Below are 21,594 nucleotides of genomic sequence, written 5' to 3'. Positions count from 1 at the left end.
TATATATATAGAATATTAATTTTTAAAACACAGCTCATTGTTTATATAATAACTAATATTGTTAAATTATTTTTTTTCTTTCTTTCAAATAATTGCAATAATAATGCACTCTCGAACTATCATTTTATTTGATTCTCTCTTAATGTTTTGTAAATTTGCGAACTTTATGAAAAGAAAATATTCAAGCTCATTTCGCTGGATTTTTCGTCAGGTAGTGGAACAGATATTTCGAACAAGAACGAGGACGAGAACTTAGTCCGTAACAAAATCTCTTTTTGTGTTAGTGATTTTTTTTAGTGATTTAGACGGACACAGCAGCCGGTACGTCAAAGATAAATTGACAGTGACAGTACAACATCAATCCCATTTGCAAATACTTCGTTCGTAAAGCATGTCTTCTGGCCCATGTTTTTTTTTCTGCTGTTTTTATGCTCACATATCACTTACATGTTTATTAGGCACTAGTTAAGGTCTATCATTATATTTCTTTATTTTTTCTCAATAATTGATAATTCTCTATGACATACACATACACTGCATACACACAATATGTGTATAAGCTTTCTTTCTCATTTTTACTATTTCCTAATAACGTATTATCTATTATTTATTTTCCTTGCCCTTTTTCACGTTTTACATTCAATTTAAATTTGTCTTATTTTTTTCTCTGCCATTTTCTGGCTTCGTACTTATTTCTTTATTGTTTTGCTTCTTTACCCATTAGAACTCTCTTTACTACCCCTCCTCGGTCTTTCTTCCTTCTTTATCCATTGCTCACAGTTCAGCTTCCACTCTTCTCCTTTCTCTGTGTCTCTCTTTCCGCTCCATTATTTTCTTCTCCCATCACTATCTCTACCTTTGCTTTTCCTCTCTTTTTTTTTTGCACTTTGAGGTCGTTCGCTCTCATCAGTCTGGCTTTCGATTCTCCGTGTCGATACCGGATAACAATGTTAGCATGCCGACAATGCGTATTACGCTTCAGGTGACTGATAATCTTTTATCCTTCCCTCGTCCCAAGCCAACGTCGTTGTATAAATAAATCGGGTTCCCGAGCGAACAGCAAAGACTTGCTTTACGAAATTCTGTTACCGCAGGAAGCTCACGCGTGCGTTCGCGGAAGTGTGCGCTACCTACGTACAACGTGTACGTGCAATATATACACCGAGCGCTTACAATAAATCAGATTTTTCATATGGTTATAAGATTTCCGCACGACAACGCGCCAAGTAAATTTTCTCGCAACGTTGAGCAAACGGATCTTGCAAATTTTTTCTCGATGCGCATGATTCTCTGTCTTACAACATAATTTATCCGTTCACCATGTTGTGTGTGTGATTTACAATTTTTCTCCTTGTATTTTAATCGAAAAATCTTTTTCCGTTTCGATTTCCATTTCGTTGCCTGAGATATTAAACAATACGATTATAGTGTTATGGCAGTAATAACGTCCTGGTAATAACGTCGTTTATGCTCGCAAAAGTTTTTCGATACACGGTAATGTCGAGAAGCGAATGTTGAAGTTAGCGCTCCTTGCATTTTCCTAACGGAAGCAACGCCTTCGTCATGTTCGTGGACTAGAACTTTGTGCTCGATCGTGGTATCAACGTACACCATGAACCAAAACGGTTATCGCCACCTTCTGCGCAAAGTCGACTTTTACGACAGCACGTTTACCTCCGTGCGAAACATGGTCTTTTAGCACGCCGTCGTCGGCCGAGGTGTTAAATAAAACAAGACTTGTCGTCGAATCGCATGGGAGAACTAGTCCAGTTAGTCGCACGGAAGCTTACTCTCTGTTTGAACTTTATGTAGTTATAGATTCCTCCGGGATGCGTAAATATAACTTTTTCTATGTCTCTCTTGTGCTACTAGTTAGGGAGTTGGAGAACTTTTAAAAAAACGAGAAGTTTTTAGCAAGATTATTCGATCGTCTTGTGAGCGTAATCTTTTTACTTTTATCTCAGTGACCGATCCTCGCGAAAACATCGCGAATTATTAGCAGCGTGCCAATTATTTGCCCGGGCAAGCCCGTTCCTTTTCAGATTCATTTCTTACTTAATCAATGTAATCGCTAAAAACGTCATCCCTTATTAGGCTCACTTTTTAACTTCTCGAAAGTAAACTTCGCAATGTCAGTCGCTGACTCGCGCGCCTCTCTCGAGATCACCGATTCAATTCGTGGACGTTAATTGCCACGTCGCGTCGTCACTCGAAATTCTCAGCGGAGCTTCTTCTTTGAAACGAGAGATTGGTTTCGCGTAACTTTTCAGGCGGATGCACTTTTCCACCCCATCAGGGTCGGAGGCGAGAGGAGGGAGAGAAAGCTGCATCGTCGCAGAGGGAGAAGCTGCATCGAGAGAGGTGCTATCGACTCCGCTTCCGAAAACAACTCCGACGTTCCACCCTCTTTTGCTAGTCTCCCTCTCATCTCACGACGAAGCACACCGAAAAACACATAAATCTAAACTTCATTTACGTTCGCCAACGCCGAACATAAAAATGCAGCTCGCACATAAACATTCGTACTCGTGCTCGAATTTATTTCCGCTGATTGCACGGACGCATAATCGCCAACTGAAACAATTCTCGAATTTATATGACAACTTTTTTCCGAGATTCCAAAGACAAACTCGTAAATAAATAAAATCAGGTTAAACTGTCGACGTTAAAATATTTTTCTATACCAATGTAACGTCATAGGGCATAGGGAATAAAATGCGTAACTCAGCGTAATTAAAAATTAAGCATACCTAGTTTTAAATTTTACATATTTTAGATGTACGCTCTGATCTAAATTTTCAAATATATTTAAAACTTTATATTGCGTAAAAAAATTTTACTCGAATCTGATTATCATTTTATTTATTTATTTTATTGATTATCATTTAATAATTATCGTATATATTCAGTATCGAGTTTTTAAAAGTATAAACTGCGTTTTAGTTTTAATTAGATTCGAAAACTTAATTAATCACGAGAGATTGATATGCTTCTTTAACTTTGAATTCAATCGATCGTAGTTGACATAAACAACCGTTTTCAGATGCGAACGATCCACTTTACTTTTCATCAATCTCTTAATTTGCGAACAGTCTCCTAAAAACGTTGAACTCTCTTTAGACCTCTCAATACTGTGATTGAATCCTGTCTGGAAGAAATTCCCGTTGGGTCTCGCACCATCTGCAGATTCTCGTTGCGATAATTGGCCACTAATTAACGGCCGCGGGGCAATCGAATTTTCACGAAGTTTCTCTCACGAGAGGAGATCCTCGAGCTCCCTTCTCGAACGAAATTATTCCTACCGTGTTTTGCAAGGAAGCCGAGTCATATCTTGATTAAATTTATCATTTAGCTGCAAAATTTCCTCCTCATCGAAATACAATATTGGTGTCTATGTCATACAAAAAAAAAAAGACAAAATTATATTTCGCATATATAAATCCTAATGAAATTTCGTAAAATAGAAATTTCTATTATTAAAACTTCTTAATGTTTAACATCGTGTGATTTTTAATCAACTAAAAAATTACTGTATAGATAGAAATCATAAAATACTATATATAAGTTCAATAATTTTAAAAATTCGATCTGTAAAGAACGCATAAAGTAGTAATAATTTAATTATATTTCAGGCTGTGTAATGCGATTTAAACGATGATGTGAATATTTTCACAACGTTGTTCGTGTGCATTTTCCGACTGCGTGACATAGCGATCCTGGCCACTGGAATTTTAGGAAGCACATTTAGCTTCGGACGCGTCTGATGCAGCCGCTGAGTTTCACCCATTTTCCCACGCGCGAAAATGCTAATATTTATATACACAGTTACCATAAAACTAGACGTGCATTTTGGCACGACGCTGTCCAAATATGTAATTTACGACCAGTTCGTGGCAGCAGCGACATAAATGGTGAAATCTGCAAGGATTTAGTTTAAGCGTTAATTAATACACGGCACGCTGTCCGCATATCACACTTTTTCCAACCACAAGTTATTTGTTAACGTAGACAAAGAGTTTACAGTTTAAGCAAATAAAAGTTTACGCAGAATAAAATACATAAAATTTTTATTAAATTATTTAATAGTATTAATTTTTAACATTGTTATTTTGTATTTATTAATATAGATGCAATAAGAAAAATATAATACGTATTGTAATAGATATTGTAACTGTATTCTAAAATTTGTTATTAATTATAATTCAAAAAAGCATTTTTATTAATTAAAAAGTTTACAAGATAATTTTATTTTCAAATTAACATTATCAATTAACACTAAATTAATTTTTCATTAAATGATGATTTCTAATTATTTTATTAATTTTACAATTTGTGAATAGTATAAAAATTGTTGTATGGTATAGAAATAATTTATGACAATAATTTAAAGCAAATATTCTTAAATCTTAATTTCTTCTCTAAAATTGTAAAATTCACACAAAAGTTATTATGACATTCTTCGCTTATTTATTTAATGTTGTTTTCGTTTTTCAAATTTTATTTTTACAGCTCAATATCAGATACTTTTTCTTTTATCTAATAAATTGAACACACGAGTGATGTTTTATGAGAATAAAATTTACGAAGATAGTTTATAAGTAATATTTATAACCTATTTTATTTTCTCTTATACATGCATTATAATCGATTCTATCAAAAGGTTCAATGATCTTTAATGATCTGTACTGGTAGGCAGAGGTATAAGCATCACACTTTGTTATTTCGGATCAGTTGTCAAAATTTTAACCTACCCATTCTTCCAATCTTTTGTGCTGTATTCTTGTAACTTAAAGAAGTTCTCGAAAAATCACTCAGACACTCGAAAAATCAGAGTCTGTCAATCAAAATACTAGCAAACTACAATTAAACGTCACTCTAACGAATAAACAAAAACTTGTAACTTACAATAGAATTTGCAGTGTCGAGCACATAAATATGTATATTTCGACACGGTAAAGACTTCAAGACAGATCATTTCTTTTTCTTTCTTATTATCGAGAAATATATTTCGTTCGAGATACTATATGCCGATAGATTCATGTGTTCATTCCTCCTCTGTCCTCCTGTTCTCTGAACAAGCTATTTTCTCTTGAGGGCTACTTGCTTCTCTCGAAATCCATGAAATCCCGCACAATCCCGATACACAATTTTCTGCTTCGATATTTTCTGGCATACAGAACATGTATGTTTCCTACGGTTGCTCTTCTTGTAATATTGTATGTGCGCATGTACTTGCAAGTTGCAAGTGTATGCCTATGTATATATGCAAGCGTGTCCGGGCGCAATCGAGCGAAACACCGAGGAACGAAAGGACGAATGAGCGAGGGAAAATTGTAGACTCAATGGGGTTGATGACCTTTGCTCGGCAAAGCGACTGCCGTCAGCCTTTTCATGGTCGGAATAGTTTTTGCCAACTGAATAATTTAGAAATTTTATTTGTTTTAAGGCTCATTTTAGACAGTCTGTCAATTGGAGACAGAATTCCATTTGTCATTTTGTCATAATATAATTGTGCAATAATAAAATTCTCGTAATCAATACCGAAAAAATTATAATTATCTTATTTGTAGTATCAATGAATGGTGTTTATTGACTTAAAATTCATTGATACAATAAACTTTTAATATAAATATTCTGAATATTATTATATTGAGAATAGAGCTAATAATTGAATTTATAATATAATAAAAACAGAATTTTCGTATATATTTTTAACTGAGGGTGAGCAAACAAAAATTCCAACTGAGCATTCGTGAGCAAACGATGAGCAAATAATGCATGAAGAAAAAAATCGATTTTTTAATATTGGAGGGGTGTGAAGTTGGTCCCCCAAAACATAATTTTCGTATATCTTTTGAACTGAGAGTGAGCAAACGAAAATTCCAACTGAGCATTCGTGAGCAAACGATGAGCAAACGAATGCATGAAGAGAAAAATCGATTTTTTAATATTGGGGGGCCAGCTTCACACGGGTTTGCTGTACTTAAATTTATTATAACTTAATATAACATTTAATTAAATCAATGAACAAATTCGTTCTTTCAGGATACGTGAATTCATAAATTCAATAAATTCATTTATTAGATGTGTTTTATTATAAAATTTTATAGAAATGATAAATATATTCATTATATCAATGTATTGTTTTATTAAGTTAATAAAGTCTGCACATTAACTTAATAATCGAATTTATCATATATATTTTTAAAAAATGTTTATTATTATCATAATAAATCCATGGCAGATTGTTTCAGTGTACATATTTATTGTTACAATAAATTCTAATAATCATTTTATAACTCATATTTATCCTTTAATTCATTCAAACTTTTCATTAATACAATAAACATTTTCAGTAAATATTTAAAAAAAGACGTTATAATATTTATTTGCTTATCATACGAATGGTTTTAGATGCATAATAATGGCAAGAATTATTATCGCGCGTGCCTCTTAATATTTAATTAGTAAAATATGCATAAGCACACAATCGATCATACTGACATAATGCTGTAACTTGATATGTGAAAATGTGAATATTTACTTAACAGGGCCAGATGTTGGTCCATAAATCAACATACTTCATAATCTATACGAACCCTCCAAACGCATAAACCGTATAACGAGAGGTTGCGTCGTATCGAGTATTAAATATATTAATGGCAGGATTATCACAGGGCGCGAAAGTAATTTATGATACCGCAAATGTCAAACTCTGGAGTGCGTGCCAAATTTTTAACAGCGAAGATATATGATGTAAAACGCGATAGACATAAATATGATATACATACAATGGGTCTTTATCGTGATACCACTTTTTAAAACGCGATTGAAAAAAAGCATTAATCTTTTTTTAACATAGATTTACTATTTCCGTTGTTTTAAAATCGCATACATTTTCTGCTAAATTTACCTCAAACATAAAAGGATATCGTTATTTTTATGAGGAAGTAGCGGAATGTGAATAATAATAGAATTTTTTTATAACTTCACGTAACTTATAAATATATACTTTTACTATATTATTTAGCAATATGAATTAATCTTTTTATTAAGATTAGAAATAGAACCTTTTTTTTATATGGATATCTTAATTAAGAACGAAAAAAGCAAACAATTACAATCAAAGTTAAATTAATGTATTTAAAATCGATCAAAGATTAGTTAAATAACTAATTCATAGTATATACTTTAAATAAATTTAAAGTACATAATATGACTGACCAGGAATATGACTGCGCGCGACCAGACTTCGAACACAATTAATCTGAAATATTAATGATCCTTTGAAATTTAATTGGATTGTTAATTTAAAGATTTTAAAATACTAGTAGCACCTTAAAATCTGTATAAAACATGTTGCAAAAAATATTATCTTGACTTGTTTCCAAAATAAATTTATTTAAAATACACACACACACATATACATATATATATATATATTGTCAATCAAAATTTAATCGTAATAGAATCTTCTCGTATTTAATTTGTATTAATTAATCTTCTTAAATAGAAATTTATACGCAAAAGAAGATTATGTGCTTGCACAGATAGGTATTTCCGCATGAATTTGAAGTTTGCGGCTTTGGTGACTGAACACTGAGTCTATTGAAATAATTGATTCATAAGTGAACTAATTAGTAACTATGGTACTTGAACCGCGGTTTATATTAGCGATGGCACAATGCCGCGAAGCCTGAGGATGTATAAGTACACGCATAACGTCAAACCGAGTGCACCGCTGAGTGTTTCACGAATCTATGTGAATGTTTCACATAATTAGGATGGCTGTCATACGTATATATGTATGTGCCTCAATATGTCGTGATTAATAGACATGTAAATAGCTGCAACCCTCAGCTATTTCCTACCGCAGTACCTTGTGCGAAGCGAAGGATGAATTTCCTATTACAACAGTCTCATCTCTCATATCAATGTATTATAAATCATTTACATGATTTATAAACAATATGATAATTATATAGTTTATTTTGAAGTTTATTTATTACACTTCTGTTTATTAGCTTTCCATATAAATAAAATTAAAGTTGAAGGACTCTTTATATGAAAATAATAATTAAACGAGGTGAAGGACAATGAGAGTCAATTCCTAAGTAAAAGCGATTATAACATTAAAAATATAATATGAATTTTAAAGAAAAAGAATACAATAAAATACTTAGCCGCTTTTGACACAATTAAAAATTAGAAACTTGTTACATTTTACGACATTTTACATCGAGCGATTTTTTATATTAATATATATTGACCGATATTCTAATTTTTAATTGTGTCAAAAGCGGCTAAATATTTTATTGTATTCTTTTTCTTTAAAATTCATATATATTTTTAATGTTATAATCGCTTTTTTGTTTACTTACGAATTGACTCTCATTGTCCTTCACCTCATTAATTATTCTTTCCATATAAGACATAAAAATTAGAATTATTCGAAACTTAAATCAGTAATAATTAAATCTTGTCGAATATTTAATCAGTAATTAATGATAAACTATGTGATGAATAATCACGAGCAACGAATAACAGGAATAATCAGGGGTTATTTCTGTAATTTATTAATTGTTATTTGATAAATGTAATTATATAATTATTATTACATAATTAATAATCACTTGAAACGTATCTATATTAACGATTAACTACAAAATTGATCAATTATCAACCAACAGATTTAATTGGCTCATTTAGAAATTACGTTTATGAAAAAGGATCGTGATTTGTCATTTACGATGTAAAGTAAAATTTTTATTTTTATTTGCACTATATAATTATACAACCACATATAGAAAATTGCGTTAATCATTATTATGCGATAAGATTTGTAACAATGAATAATTAAAAAGAGATACAAACAAAGAATATAAAATTATCAGATTCTCACTTGACGCATTTGTGAAACAAATTGAAATCCTTTTCGAAGTACGCGCGTCACGTGTCCGGCAAAACTGTCTGTACAGTATGTGTACATACGTGTCCATGGAAGAAAACATTACGTGACTCGCGTACAGATTATGACATTTTGTATGATTTTCTTGTATCAAGTGGATACTTGAAATTATGTATTTTATATTTTCGAAAAGGATTTTCTTCTGTTGCGTAAAATATTCTATGATATAAAATTATCCAAAATTCTGTATACAATATTAAAATCTTTTTCAATTTAGAACATACAATTTCTATATGTGTATATCTAGTTGTAATGATTCTGAAAATATGTATTTTAATAGATTTCAATTACTAGTGACAAAGGCTGATATTAGAAATGTGACATTTTGAGATCTTTAAAATTATTACTAATAAAATTTTTACCAGCAAACGAACGAATGTAAAGAACATGTGAGAGAAAATACATAAAAGCAGCTTTCTCGAGTATTCACCAGTCGTATGGAATAAATTCCCCCTCGAATCACAGACAAAGAATGGGTTTTTCAGAGAAAATGCCGACAAGAAATATTTGCGTGGAAAAATGTACTACTGTCTCTCGGGTTTTAGTCCGCGACAGTAACCTTCGGGGAATGTGGCTTTTATCACTTTACAAAGCAACAGAAATCATTATAATAAGAAATTACGTTTGGGCTTTAGGGTGACAACTGGGTGAAAAAGAGGAAAAAGCAAAATGTAGATTGGAATTATCGAAATTATATTACATTGCACACAATTTATTGCATCTTAAAAGTTCAGTCAAATATAGAAATGAATACATCAACTCTTCTTTTTAATATAAGTTTTTTATTAAATAATTATAAATTTATAAATTTTATTAAATAATTATAAAAATTTATAAATTTTATTAAATTATTATAAATTATACAAAGTATTATAAAAATACATGGTCCTCACGATGATTACCTGATTTAAATCCTCTACTTTTATTTGCTAGGATATTTAGTCCTTAGTTATTATGAAGATCCAATCGTCAATGAAGATGTACTACGCTAATGCATCTTTGATGTTTGTGACACCATTTGCAATTGCTCCGGGATCTTTGGAAAAGTGCGATAGTCCATGATCAAATTCTCTGTGTATCGAAACAAATAAGAGACTTCGAATATTTCTTAAAATTAAAAATTGAAAATAAAAATCATATTAAATAAAATAATAAATAATATATTCTTATTTTCCTCTCTTTATTAATATTTTGAGCTGAGTGAGTTTACGGATATAGCTATGAATTTTTTTCATATTTTGTGGAGAGCTCAGCGCCGAAATTTGTTACTCCACTTTAATTACACTCTGTTTGTGTGTGTGTGAATGTATGTGTGTATCATATACACTCATCAACTAAAAAGTTGCAATACATTTTTTGATGGATTTTGGAACTCGTCAGTCTTGATTGTAGATCGATTGAATTTAAATGATTAGATCCATAAGTATAACAAGAATCAATCGCTCGATGAGCAGATTGCATTCCAGAAAAATCCATCTGAAAAGTGCTGCAACTTCTGATGTGTATAATCGATAGTTTATACCTGTCGTCGCGTTATTAGATATAATACGGAATTTTTTTTCCATAAATTTCGATATTATCATTTATTACAGATTTTCAATTTTCAGCGATTCATATTTCTGGAATTAAGTTTCATGTTAAAATTACGTTAAGATAATATTTTATTTCAATACTTGTAAAATTAATTACAAAATTTAATTTCGTTAGTTATGAAGTTTTATTTGCGGAAGATTTATTACTTTTTATTTATTAATTATTGGTGCGGAAGTATTGAACAAAGATTCTGTTATGAAATATTAATATTAATGTTAATGGAAAATAGCAATTATTAATCGCGATTATAAGAAATTGTAATTATCGCGAATGGATTTGCACTCCCACTTATTTACAATTCCACGATGCGTTATTAATCATGTTATAGACTTTATACGCAATCCATTAACAAGAGCGTATCAATAATATGTTTATATTTCTTGTATTGGCTGTTTCAAGTCATGGTACGACTACAAACTGCGATGGGAGCCTAAAGAGTACGGTGGAGTTCAAATGTTGCACGTGCCGTCCGATCACATATGGCGGCCTGATATAGTGCTCTACAACAAGTGAGTTCATCAGCTACGTCTTGTTTCGAATTTTAATTATTATGGATACATATTGATCTGATATATATACATATTGTAGTGGCACAGCATGTTGCCAAGAGAGTGAGAGAGAGAGAGAGAAAGAGAGAGAGAAACTGAGGGTCGAGCGGGCACACGTTTAACACATAGTGGTTTTGTGTGCTGATCTGCGATGCAAATTGTGATCAGTATTGAAATATTGTACGCGCGTTTCCTTCTTTATTGCGCATGATATGACAATCCGTAATATTGATCGTATGGTAATTTTAATTAAGTTTTATATACGCGATACGTATTCTATTTTATTCGGAAAAAAGAAAAATAAAAATTAGAATAAAAATTATGATTTATGTATTTACAACGATTTGTAACTATTAAGTTTTATTTGATTTATAGTTTGGATAAATTTCATATATTGAAATAACCGCGATTTATTATTGTAGCTTTTAATTGTTTAATTTAAGTAGATTCTTTTTTTCCTTCAGAATTGCAGCGAAACTATAAAAATTTATTTTCTATAACACGTATACATTTGTTTCCAAATTGTTTGAAGGTAATTTTACACCACAAGTTAACTTAAATTAATTTGTCACATAGCATATCGGTAGTGCATGTGCGTACCAGTATGTAACTGTTTGTGATGAATAATGAAACTAAACGAAAAACGAGTGTCCACTCAACCCCGACGAGGAAGGTACCATTGTCGTGTATATTGCATTTCAGAGTAGGACGATATATTCGATGCGGGCGGTACATCTCGCGCCGCGGCATCGTTTCAAAAGTTACGGAAAAATGTGACACAGTACAATTCGCGGTAATTTTTGGAAGCTCGTGAATTTCAAAAAACATCTTCAAAGTAAATCAGATAATAGTATACAAAGTTTCAATCAGATGAATAAATAACGTGCAAAAATCAATCTACACATGCGTTTCATTTTTTAAATATCAATCGCATAAAGGTACTGACAATTTAAAAAAAGGACTAGTTATGTTAAAATATATCGTGTGCAGATAATCATGTGCTTATACAAGCTCTTTGAGCTTCATGAAGAAACAAATGAATAAAAATTACTTGACACACGTCATTGTGTATAAGAAAATTATTCATATTGGTAGTAATTTCTTTATCAATATATACATAAATGCACGATATAAGAAAAACATTTATGTAAGTATTGTTTTATTGGGTGCCATAAACATTTCCGTATTTCTCATTAATAAATAGATACACGTTTTTCAAAGTTTAATGATACATTACAATATATAGTTACGTGAATAATCCTACATGATATAATACGTGCAAAATATTTCGGTAACGTTGTAATATATAATAAACATAAAGACGAAGAATGAAAATTTATGATAATACAGTATGATGATATAGTAATACGATAAAATACAACAAAGATTTTTCTACTTCAAGGAGACGATTTCGATGATTTCAACGATTCACGTGCTTCCTCGATCCTTTGCGAGTACCGAGTGGCTGTTGAATAAAACATGTGCCGAACGTTCTGCTACTACGAGCAATAACATTATTTATTGCGCGATAAATTGTCCCGAGAGAATTCTTACCATAATAATTGAGACACTTCCGGTGCTTTTACAAGTAAAACGCTTGGCACGCAAAATTGGTCCTACAACTGCGAAGAGTTACAGCCGCGGAATTGCGCATCCTTGCTTGTAATTACATACTAGGTCTTCAACATTCCTCACCGACATTGTCTGTACACATTTGCGTAACTTTTGCCGCTCTTGTCGCCTAACGAACGAGAGCTTTACGCGAGCTTTTTCGCCAAATTGCCACGGAATTTGTAATTAGACGTACTTACATCTATTTCACAATTAACACTTTGAACCGTTTTGTTGTTGTAAGTGTCAAGAAATGTAATGGAATGATTCGTTCATGGATGTCGATGTTCGAGATTGAAATCGTTATAATCTCAGTGTTATAAATGAACCAAGATATATTTATTTGCAGCTTGCGTTACAAAATACTTAGAGTCATCTTATTGCTATAAAATGCGATTATTGCAATTAAGATTAATTAAGATGTCAAAAAAATCGCATGTTACAAATCCTTGGCTCACGCTCGTGTCAGGCATGCGAGCGATGTAGTCATCCCATAGATTATTATTCATATCGCATGAAACATGGGCGCTGCGGTGAAATGTTTGCGCGAACGGGTCCCGATAAACGGGACATCACGACCGCAGGGAATCGCGAAGAAATGTCATGCTGAACAGCCTCGATTCTGTCGTCAAAAAAACAATTTTACAATCTTATACAAGTCTATTCAGGATACGATATTCAAGACCGAAAAATTACGCGATTGTAGGCAATAAAAAGCAATTTCTGGTTATTTCTCGATTTAATAAAAAAAAAAAAAGATAATGAAAACAAAGATTTTCATTTGTTCGTCAAAACGATGGTAAAATTGACATGCAGACGATGATTTGAATTAATATTTCGTTCATTTACCTAATTAATAAATAAATAAATTTATCGCTCTTGTAAATATTTATTATATTTAAAAATAATTAACATTGTAGATATTATATTAGCGATTAATGTCTTGTTTGGTTATATTATACATATATTCAAGAGAGAGAGTACGTGACAAGATTTTGTAAAATTTAGGAACACAGTAAAAATTTCCTGTATTGCTTTATTGCTCTCTATTCTATCGCTTGTGACTCATTTTTCTTAATATTAATGCGTATTTTGGTGACGTGTTCTGTATTTTTCTTATTGATTTCTTATAATATAACGAAATATTACTACAAAAATAATGATCCTTAAACTATCAGAACATTTATACTTAATGCAGCAATTATTAATTTATAATCAGTCTACATTCACAGTATATGTATATTCTCATTATCTTGATACTTATTTATACTTAAAAAAAAATTAAAATCGACAGGCTCTAATTTTGATTAAAACGGGATAATAAAATAATCGCAAGTTGTAATACTAATTGAAAATTTGATTGCTCTCTCCCTCTGCTGCAACATTTGGAGAGATTTAATGATAGTGAATATATTATATGTATATGTACTTCGCCAACATATTGTTAAACACAATTTTCATGACTATCTCGATCTGTTTCTGTAACAGATGATAGCTTTTACATTTTTCCACTATTATGTAGCGAAAAAAATTGCCAAGAAAGAATTCTATCGATAAAATAATTTACTCGACATTTTATATCGATCTTAAAGCATTAATAATTCGCGTAAAGGCCCGCACTTTTCTGTATTCGATGCAAAAGCATCGCTGATATCGAATCTACATACCATATATATAGATCGTGAATATTAAGCACCATGAAGCGGAAAGTAAACGTTGTCCGTACCTACTCACGGAATATTTCAAATATTGCAGCTTTAAAACACGCGCGTGTTTCCGATATATATTTCTATTTTTAAAAGAAATAAAGTTACTCGAGTGCGCGCGTCGCGTAACATTAAATAAGTGTCATTTGTTTGAAGAACAATTGAAAGTCAAATAACGAAACACTTCGTTCTCTTTTAATATATTCCAGATTCATATATAAACTTTTAAATGTTTTTCAAATAAAGTTGATATAAATTATATAATAATCTACTCTTTAATAATAATAGTTTAATAACGAAAAAGGCCTTTCATACACAAATATTTTCCATCTCTTATCAATATGAAAATATTTGTGCCATTAATGAATCGAAGGACAAAAAGTTTCTTTTCTTAATAATAGCAGAGTCATTTAATAATAATCTTCGATTTTATCAACAATAATTGAAAAGCATTATTCTTATGAATACCATTAGTTTATTGATTACTTTTTTTATTTGTCACCGTATTTTCGCATTTTCCTGTCTTCGAGCGTTGTATGGAAAAGATAAATAAAGTCAGATAAAAACTGTAAAATATTATCACAACACTTTTTACACTTGATACCATTCTCTTTCCGTGATTCTGATTTCATTTATCTAATATAAAAATTAAATAAATCAATAAATAATACATTCAAATAAATCAAAATTAATTGGATAAAAATTATTCAACTATAACAACATTAAACAATGCAAAAAAATATTTTATTAATTTAATTATGATATACAATTATAGCATATGATAATTTCGGTAGATAAAAAATGTTACTTTGCATCAATACATAAATTATTCAATGGACCTGATATGTGCAAATCGTCATACAGTAGCTTTTATTCAGTTATTTTTCTCTATATGTAAGTTAATTTATACGCACGTCTTGCTTCCAGAAAAAAAGAAGAGACCGTTCTACGGTCCATAAACAATTCTCATCTAACAGCAACCGCTCAACTCGGCGGTTGCGACTTATCGGAGTCGCTGTCAGAAAGCGAGTTCCGGACTGATATCGACTTAAAAAATGGACGAAAGCGTAACGTGTTCTTTTGGAAACGACATACTTTCTACGTGGATTCTTTCTAAGCTATGGTTTACGAGTGATCTGGATAAGGTATCAGCACATACGTATATATCCTGGCCGGAGAGATTGAAATTTTCGCACGTTGAAATTTAAACGTTGAAACCCGCACTATCTCGTGTGTCTACATTCTCGGCGAGAAAAGTTTTCAAAAATGTAAACGCACAGATATAACGCGCTAAATTGACGACTTGATATAAATTTGATATAAAAGAGGTCATATAAGTGTGTCATGCTCTCGGGAAAATCATTTTTCGTTGAAAAAGTCTTTGTGTGCGCGCATCGAGGTCAATAGTTTGTAAAATCTTCCAAGTGCGAGTTACGAGAACATTTATGAACTATATAGAACATATGAAACCCACCTCTTCTTTATTTTTATCGACCAAAAAATGTCATTTAGAGAAAAAACGATTTTTAAGATTTTAATTGAGGGCTTCTTTTGCACTGAATTCTCAATTACAATACGAAGGATGCTGCTATTAACGGGGAATAAAGGCTTAACTAAGTGACCCTTTTATCATGTATTTAAGAGTCTGCGACGCAAGCTGAATTTATTGAATGGTTAATTTAATTTATTCGTCATTTGATTTTTGCGAGACCCGGTTTTCTCGTGAAAGCTATGTTAAATCTCATCGCGAAATAAAGTTGAGTTTCGCACATATTTGCATTCGTTGCGAGTCACTGGCTCTAAAGGTTTCCCATTCACCGTGTCCAAATATTCTCATTGGGGCGTACCGTAAACTCTGCCAACAAAGAGCCGGCCGAAATGCGATATCGCGAATCTTCGTGAAAGTAATACCGTGTGTGTTACGATTGTATCATTCTCGTCGAATTTATATTTTGGGTCGTATCCATCTGCATAAATAGAAACTATAATTTTAACATTATCATTTTAATACACTGTTTGTACATTTCAATAACATGAATTTGAATTTTTGATATTAATTACTTACATAATTTGTTATAAACTCTGCCATACATTTCCTAAAATGTATTTTTGGAAATGTGTGGAATTATGACTTCGCGACCTTACTAAAATGACAAAGTATATTAGTAACTAAAAATCTGAGGTTAAAGCAAGATTAAATATGTCACAGCAATAACTGCGAGATAAATGATGTTTCTTGCAACGGACGTAATATTTTCCCAGCTATTAAATCCATTTTTCTACTTGGTGATATTTAGACACTTCTATTTCAGGTTTTCACTTGACGTTTCACAAAAATCAACTGTATATACGTTTCCGATATTTCAATTTTGAACGAATCGTACGATGCGATCAGTTTCATAGGACTATAAAATCGATATTGCAATTGTATATTCGATTTTAACGCGAAAAGTTATGAACACTATTTTCAACGCGTTCTCATCGTTGAGTATAAAATACCATTCTGTTGCGTTAATAAAACTTTACGTCGAGACATAATTTCGGTCGTAGTGATAAAGCGGCACGTTATTTCACAGCAATAGAAATGTTAGTGAATATGCGCCCTCGCATATTCAAAGGATGAATTTAGAAACAAAGTTCGGATCAGTAATAATCGTAATTAATTGAAAAAGGTGAGAATATCACGTATATATTGTAGAATACGAAATTACAGTCGCTAGGTCGCTACATCGTTTAGAACGAAATATCGATCATTTTGTTTAATATTCATGAACACTAATTAAAATTAAACTGGCAATTATAGTTCTTCTAAAAAATAGTTTCTATCAAACATTTTTACAGAAATAAATAAAAATAGACATACTTTATTTCTATTCGCAAAACGAATATTTAATATAATGTATATTTAAAAAATATTTTTCATATGAATGAAAACCGAGGGAGTGTTTCACCCCTTAAACTTTGAGATCTCAAAGCTCATTAAAATCGATAATAGTCAGTTTCGATGGTTCCCTTTTTTTTATTAGTGAAATACTATAATATTATACGAGTACTAAATTTATCAGACAGAAGAATTCTGTTACTCACAATTTTTTTTATAGGGTAATTCTGATATTTATACCGTAGAAATTATATAAAAACTATAAGGAATGGAGGAAATTTGTCCATAATTAACCTGTTATATGCCTTTATATTATGTTAATATTGTATTATGATTCATAGCCCATAGCACAAAGTGCGCAGATTGGATTTGGTGCATTAAATGCAATTAGCGCATTACTTGAAACACACATTTCATATTATAATATGTAGTTATAATATATGCAAAAAATTAAAATTATTAAAAAGCGATCATAATATTAAAGGACTCCTTATAATAAAATAATGTAAACAAATTTGAAAACGACTATTAAAATTATTATCTATTATTCACACATATATCTATATTTAGCATTCTTATTTCTTAGTAAAATTTTGTAAACACATTTTATAAACCATTGTGTTATTTTACGTCGTATTTCAAAGCATTATTTGTAAAATTTTTATGTGCCGTACATTCCACCTATAAATAGCCCACCCCTATGGAATATACGGCAAAAATACAAGGACTTTAAGCAGTTTTTTAAATATGAAAAACAAACATTTTGTTTTCCTAATATTTTATACTTAATGATAAACAGGATAAAGTGTTTATTGGTACAGTTTATTTATTTTAAACATAGTAAATAATACTTGATAATATTTTTATAAATGCGGCGAATATATCCTATTTAGTGCTGCATCCTAGCAATAGATTTTGATCGACGTACGTTAAAATATTTATTCTCTTATTATCTACGAGAGACCCTTTTATAGCCATATACCATCTCTCAAAGCAACCATCTGTTTTCAATTATAATACATACATTAACTGGTGCGAACTCGATCATGAAGTTGCTGAGTTATTACACCGTGTCTGGTTAACGAATCACGATTGTATAATGAAGCAGCGATAAACAATGATTAACATGCTTTACACGAAAGCGGAAAATTTACGCATACGTCTCGTGAATTCCCTCGTTGCCGGTACGATCGCGCGCTCATACAGTCAGTATAATATCATTATGTATTAGCAGATTTATGTTAAATCAAACGTTGCATATTGGATAAACGTCATGTTTACGTCATCCCTTGTGTAGTCGACTCCGCAGGATTTGGAAGAGGGGTGATCCAGTTAGTAATTACTATTAATTTATTCTCATGTATATGAAATTGGACATTGTGAAAGGCTATAATGACTACACATTGAATTGAAGATATTATATTACCTCTCTTGCATTCTGTGCGCTATTATTTCTAAAAATACATTTATACAGTAAATTTTAATAAATATGTTGCACAAAGTATAATAAATGTCTTAATACTTTTGGTGCCATGATATCAAAATATGTACTACATTAAGATAATTTCATTATTAACACTCGCAAGTTAGACAGCACAGGATGGCCTCAGCACAAGCATAAATTATGCGACACTGATCGTCGCAGTATATTGTTACCGTGATCGTACAGTGGTTGCCGTGGATTTAGTACAGCATTGTTATATTCCGAGATCAGTGTTGAAAGGGTTGAACTCGTCCCAGTCGCGAACGTCCCGAGAATCCGCGGCAACGAGATTGACGGTACGTGCTCCAACCGCATATAGCGCGAAATGCGAAATAACGTACCTACGCACCTCTAGTTGCATACATAAGCACCACGTTCATGAATCGTTCAACGAAGTTTGCTTCTGTAATGTAAGGTATCAAGCTTGAAAATGCCCGTAATATCAGTGTTGGCTCTTTATACTTAATTTTTAATTCTTTACTTTTTGAGAAACGAACATGCTTTTATATAACAACTTATTGTTATATTTGACTACAAAAACATATTAATTTGTATAACTGTACACAAACTAAATTAGTTAACAAGAAATCAAAAGAAGCTTATTTTTTATGAGATATTCTATATATTGCGTTAATTATTAAATTTTCTATAGAAATATCTGTATTTTGAGAAATTAACATATCGGTAATTGATAGTGATAATATTTTGAAAAAGAATGAATATAATTGAATGTTATATGTGTCCGAATAGTTTTTAAATTTGAGTAAATAAAAAGTAAATGTACAACATATTTTTCAAAAATAGATTAAATGTTTCCTTAATACATGATTTTTTATTTATTAATTTGTTGTAAAGTTAGTGAATCTCAAATTATAATATTTATTTTATAACTAATAATGAGATTAGCTTTAGTATTTTTATGTTGAGTAAATAAAAAGTAAATGTACAACATATTTTTCAAAAATAGATTAAATGTTTCCTTAATACAAGATTTTTTATTTATTAATTTGTTGTAAAGTTAGTGAATCTCAAATTATAGTATTTATTTTATAACTAATAATGAGATTAGTTTTAGTTTTTTTATGTGTTTAAAGAAATATTAGTCAAATCAATATTAACCTAGTTGGAAACTTCCTATTAATTAAAATAAAAATAACAAATTTTTATTATAATTGAAAATGATATAAATATTGAAAAGTTTCAATACGCGAGATACAAACTCGGATTATAGTACTCTCAAAGTAAATTCTCGAGTTCGAAGATAAAAAGATTAAGTAACAAAGTTAAAAGATTATACGAGCGCCTGAAGTTCACCTTACAATTATTCAATAGATATAGCAGTAATAATCCTCTCTGCTTTCTTTTATAATACAATACAGTCGAAAAAATTGAAATCGCTATGAATAACATTTTTCATTATTATTAACAATTTCATTATTTTTTATATCGACTAATCATGCTTGTATATTCAATACTAACAATTTTTATTAGAAAATATTCATATTACAGAGAGAGAAATATCGAGAGAAATACCTGAAAATTCTCTCGGAACAGTCGACTCGATTACGAGTCAAAAGTCTGAACATGAAACGTCGATTGACTGCATCCCGAATATATTTCTATTCTGATTCAAATTGACTCATCAAAAAAAATTTCCTCGTTGAAACGTACCATTATTGCTATATTACATCTATTATAACTTTCTAAAAAAAAATGACGATGTATAAATTTTAATAGAAAAAAATATTTGATAGAAAACGTAGGATAATTTTATTTTATTTGGCAAAGTTGGAGAGCAATGTATTTGTTTTATTTTATTTATTTTGAAATCCATTGTCTTCTTGTACACTTGCCAATTAATCGGCAAACGAAGCAGAGAAAGGAAAGTAAAGGGAAACAGAAACATTGTTTAATTAAGACCCTCTAGCTTCTAGACTTGCTTTTTCCTTTCTCTGGAGGACAGAAACGATAGGTCGGTCGACAGCAACGCCTGTTTCCTCCAAAGTTTACGTTATTTAGAGAACTTATCGATTACACCGGAAAAAAATGCGGATCTTTTATAAAAACTCTGCTCAATTTTAAATTAAATTTTAACTAAATTAACCATCGCTAATTTGTATGCTTACTGCTTAGTTTCGAATAATCAAAAAAATTATATGTATCTGGATTAAATTACGATTTTGCATGTTTCAAAAATAATTTAAAAAATGTATGTTCCGCAAAGTTTTTGATAGCAAATATATTTTTTAAGCTTTTTTGTAAATATTTTAAAATTAATTTACAGAACATTGCAATATTAATTACTTATGTTAAACGATTAAAAGTAAATAAATTTTTGCGAAGTAAGCTTCTAACTCACGTAAAAAAGAAAAAATGATACAAATATCAATGAATTGAATAAAGCACATTATTTAATAAAATGTTTATAAAAAAGAATTAAGCTAAAATTTTTAATCAACTTATAATTTGAATATTACAAGAATCTGATGATGTCTCAAAATTGTTTTTATGAATTTTGTAATATTGACATACTATACATTCAATGAAAGATATTGGGGTCGACAGAAATTATTCAATAAATACAAAAATATTATTCTGTTTGCTTTGTATCTTTTGATGAACAGAGTAAATTCCAATTATGATACACAATCGCCTGAACTTTCAATCGCCAAAGGCTTCGAGAAGGTTGAGACAATTTAATTATAAATCGTACGATGCTTACAATCTACATCGCTTATTAATCTAATATATCTCTGTAATTCTGTGCATTTCAAGTAATAATATGATATCGCATCGTTCAAAAT

At 30.7% G+C, this 21,594-nt stretch overlaps 1 protein-coding gene across 4 annotated transcripts in view; it reads left to right on the top strand.

Annotated features, from left to right (window-relative positions):
- nAChRalpha4 (nicotinic acetylcholine receptor alpha4) overlaps positions 1 to 21,594 on the top strand; it is a 189,706-nt gene that overhangs the window by 68,625 nt on the left and 99,487 nt on the right. For all 4 annotated transcript variants that reach the window (XM_018543853.1, XM_018543851.1, XM_018543854.1 and 1 more), the window contains exon 3: positions 10,961 to 11,070. In XM_018543853.1, the coding sequence (XP_018399355.1) occupies positions 10,961 to 11,070 (110 nt within the window). The remainder of the gene's footprint in view (positions 1 to 10,960; positions 11,071 to 21,594) is intronic.

This window comes from Cyphomyrmex costatus, unplaced genomic scaffold (assembly GCF_001594065.2).
Source record: "Cyphomyrmex costatus isolate MS0001 unplaced genomic scaffold, Ccosl1.0 scaffold40, whole genome shotgun sequence".
Lineage (NCBI taxonomy): Eukaryota > Metazoa > Arthropoda > Insecta > Hymenoptera > Formicidae > Cyphomyrmex > Cyphomyrmex costatus.
This window is presented reverse-complemented; position numbering and strand designations above follow the sequence as displayed.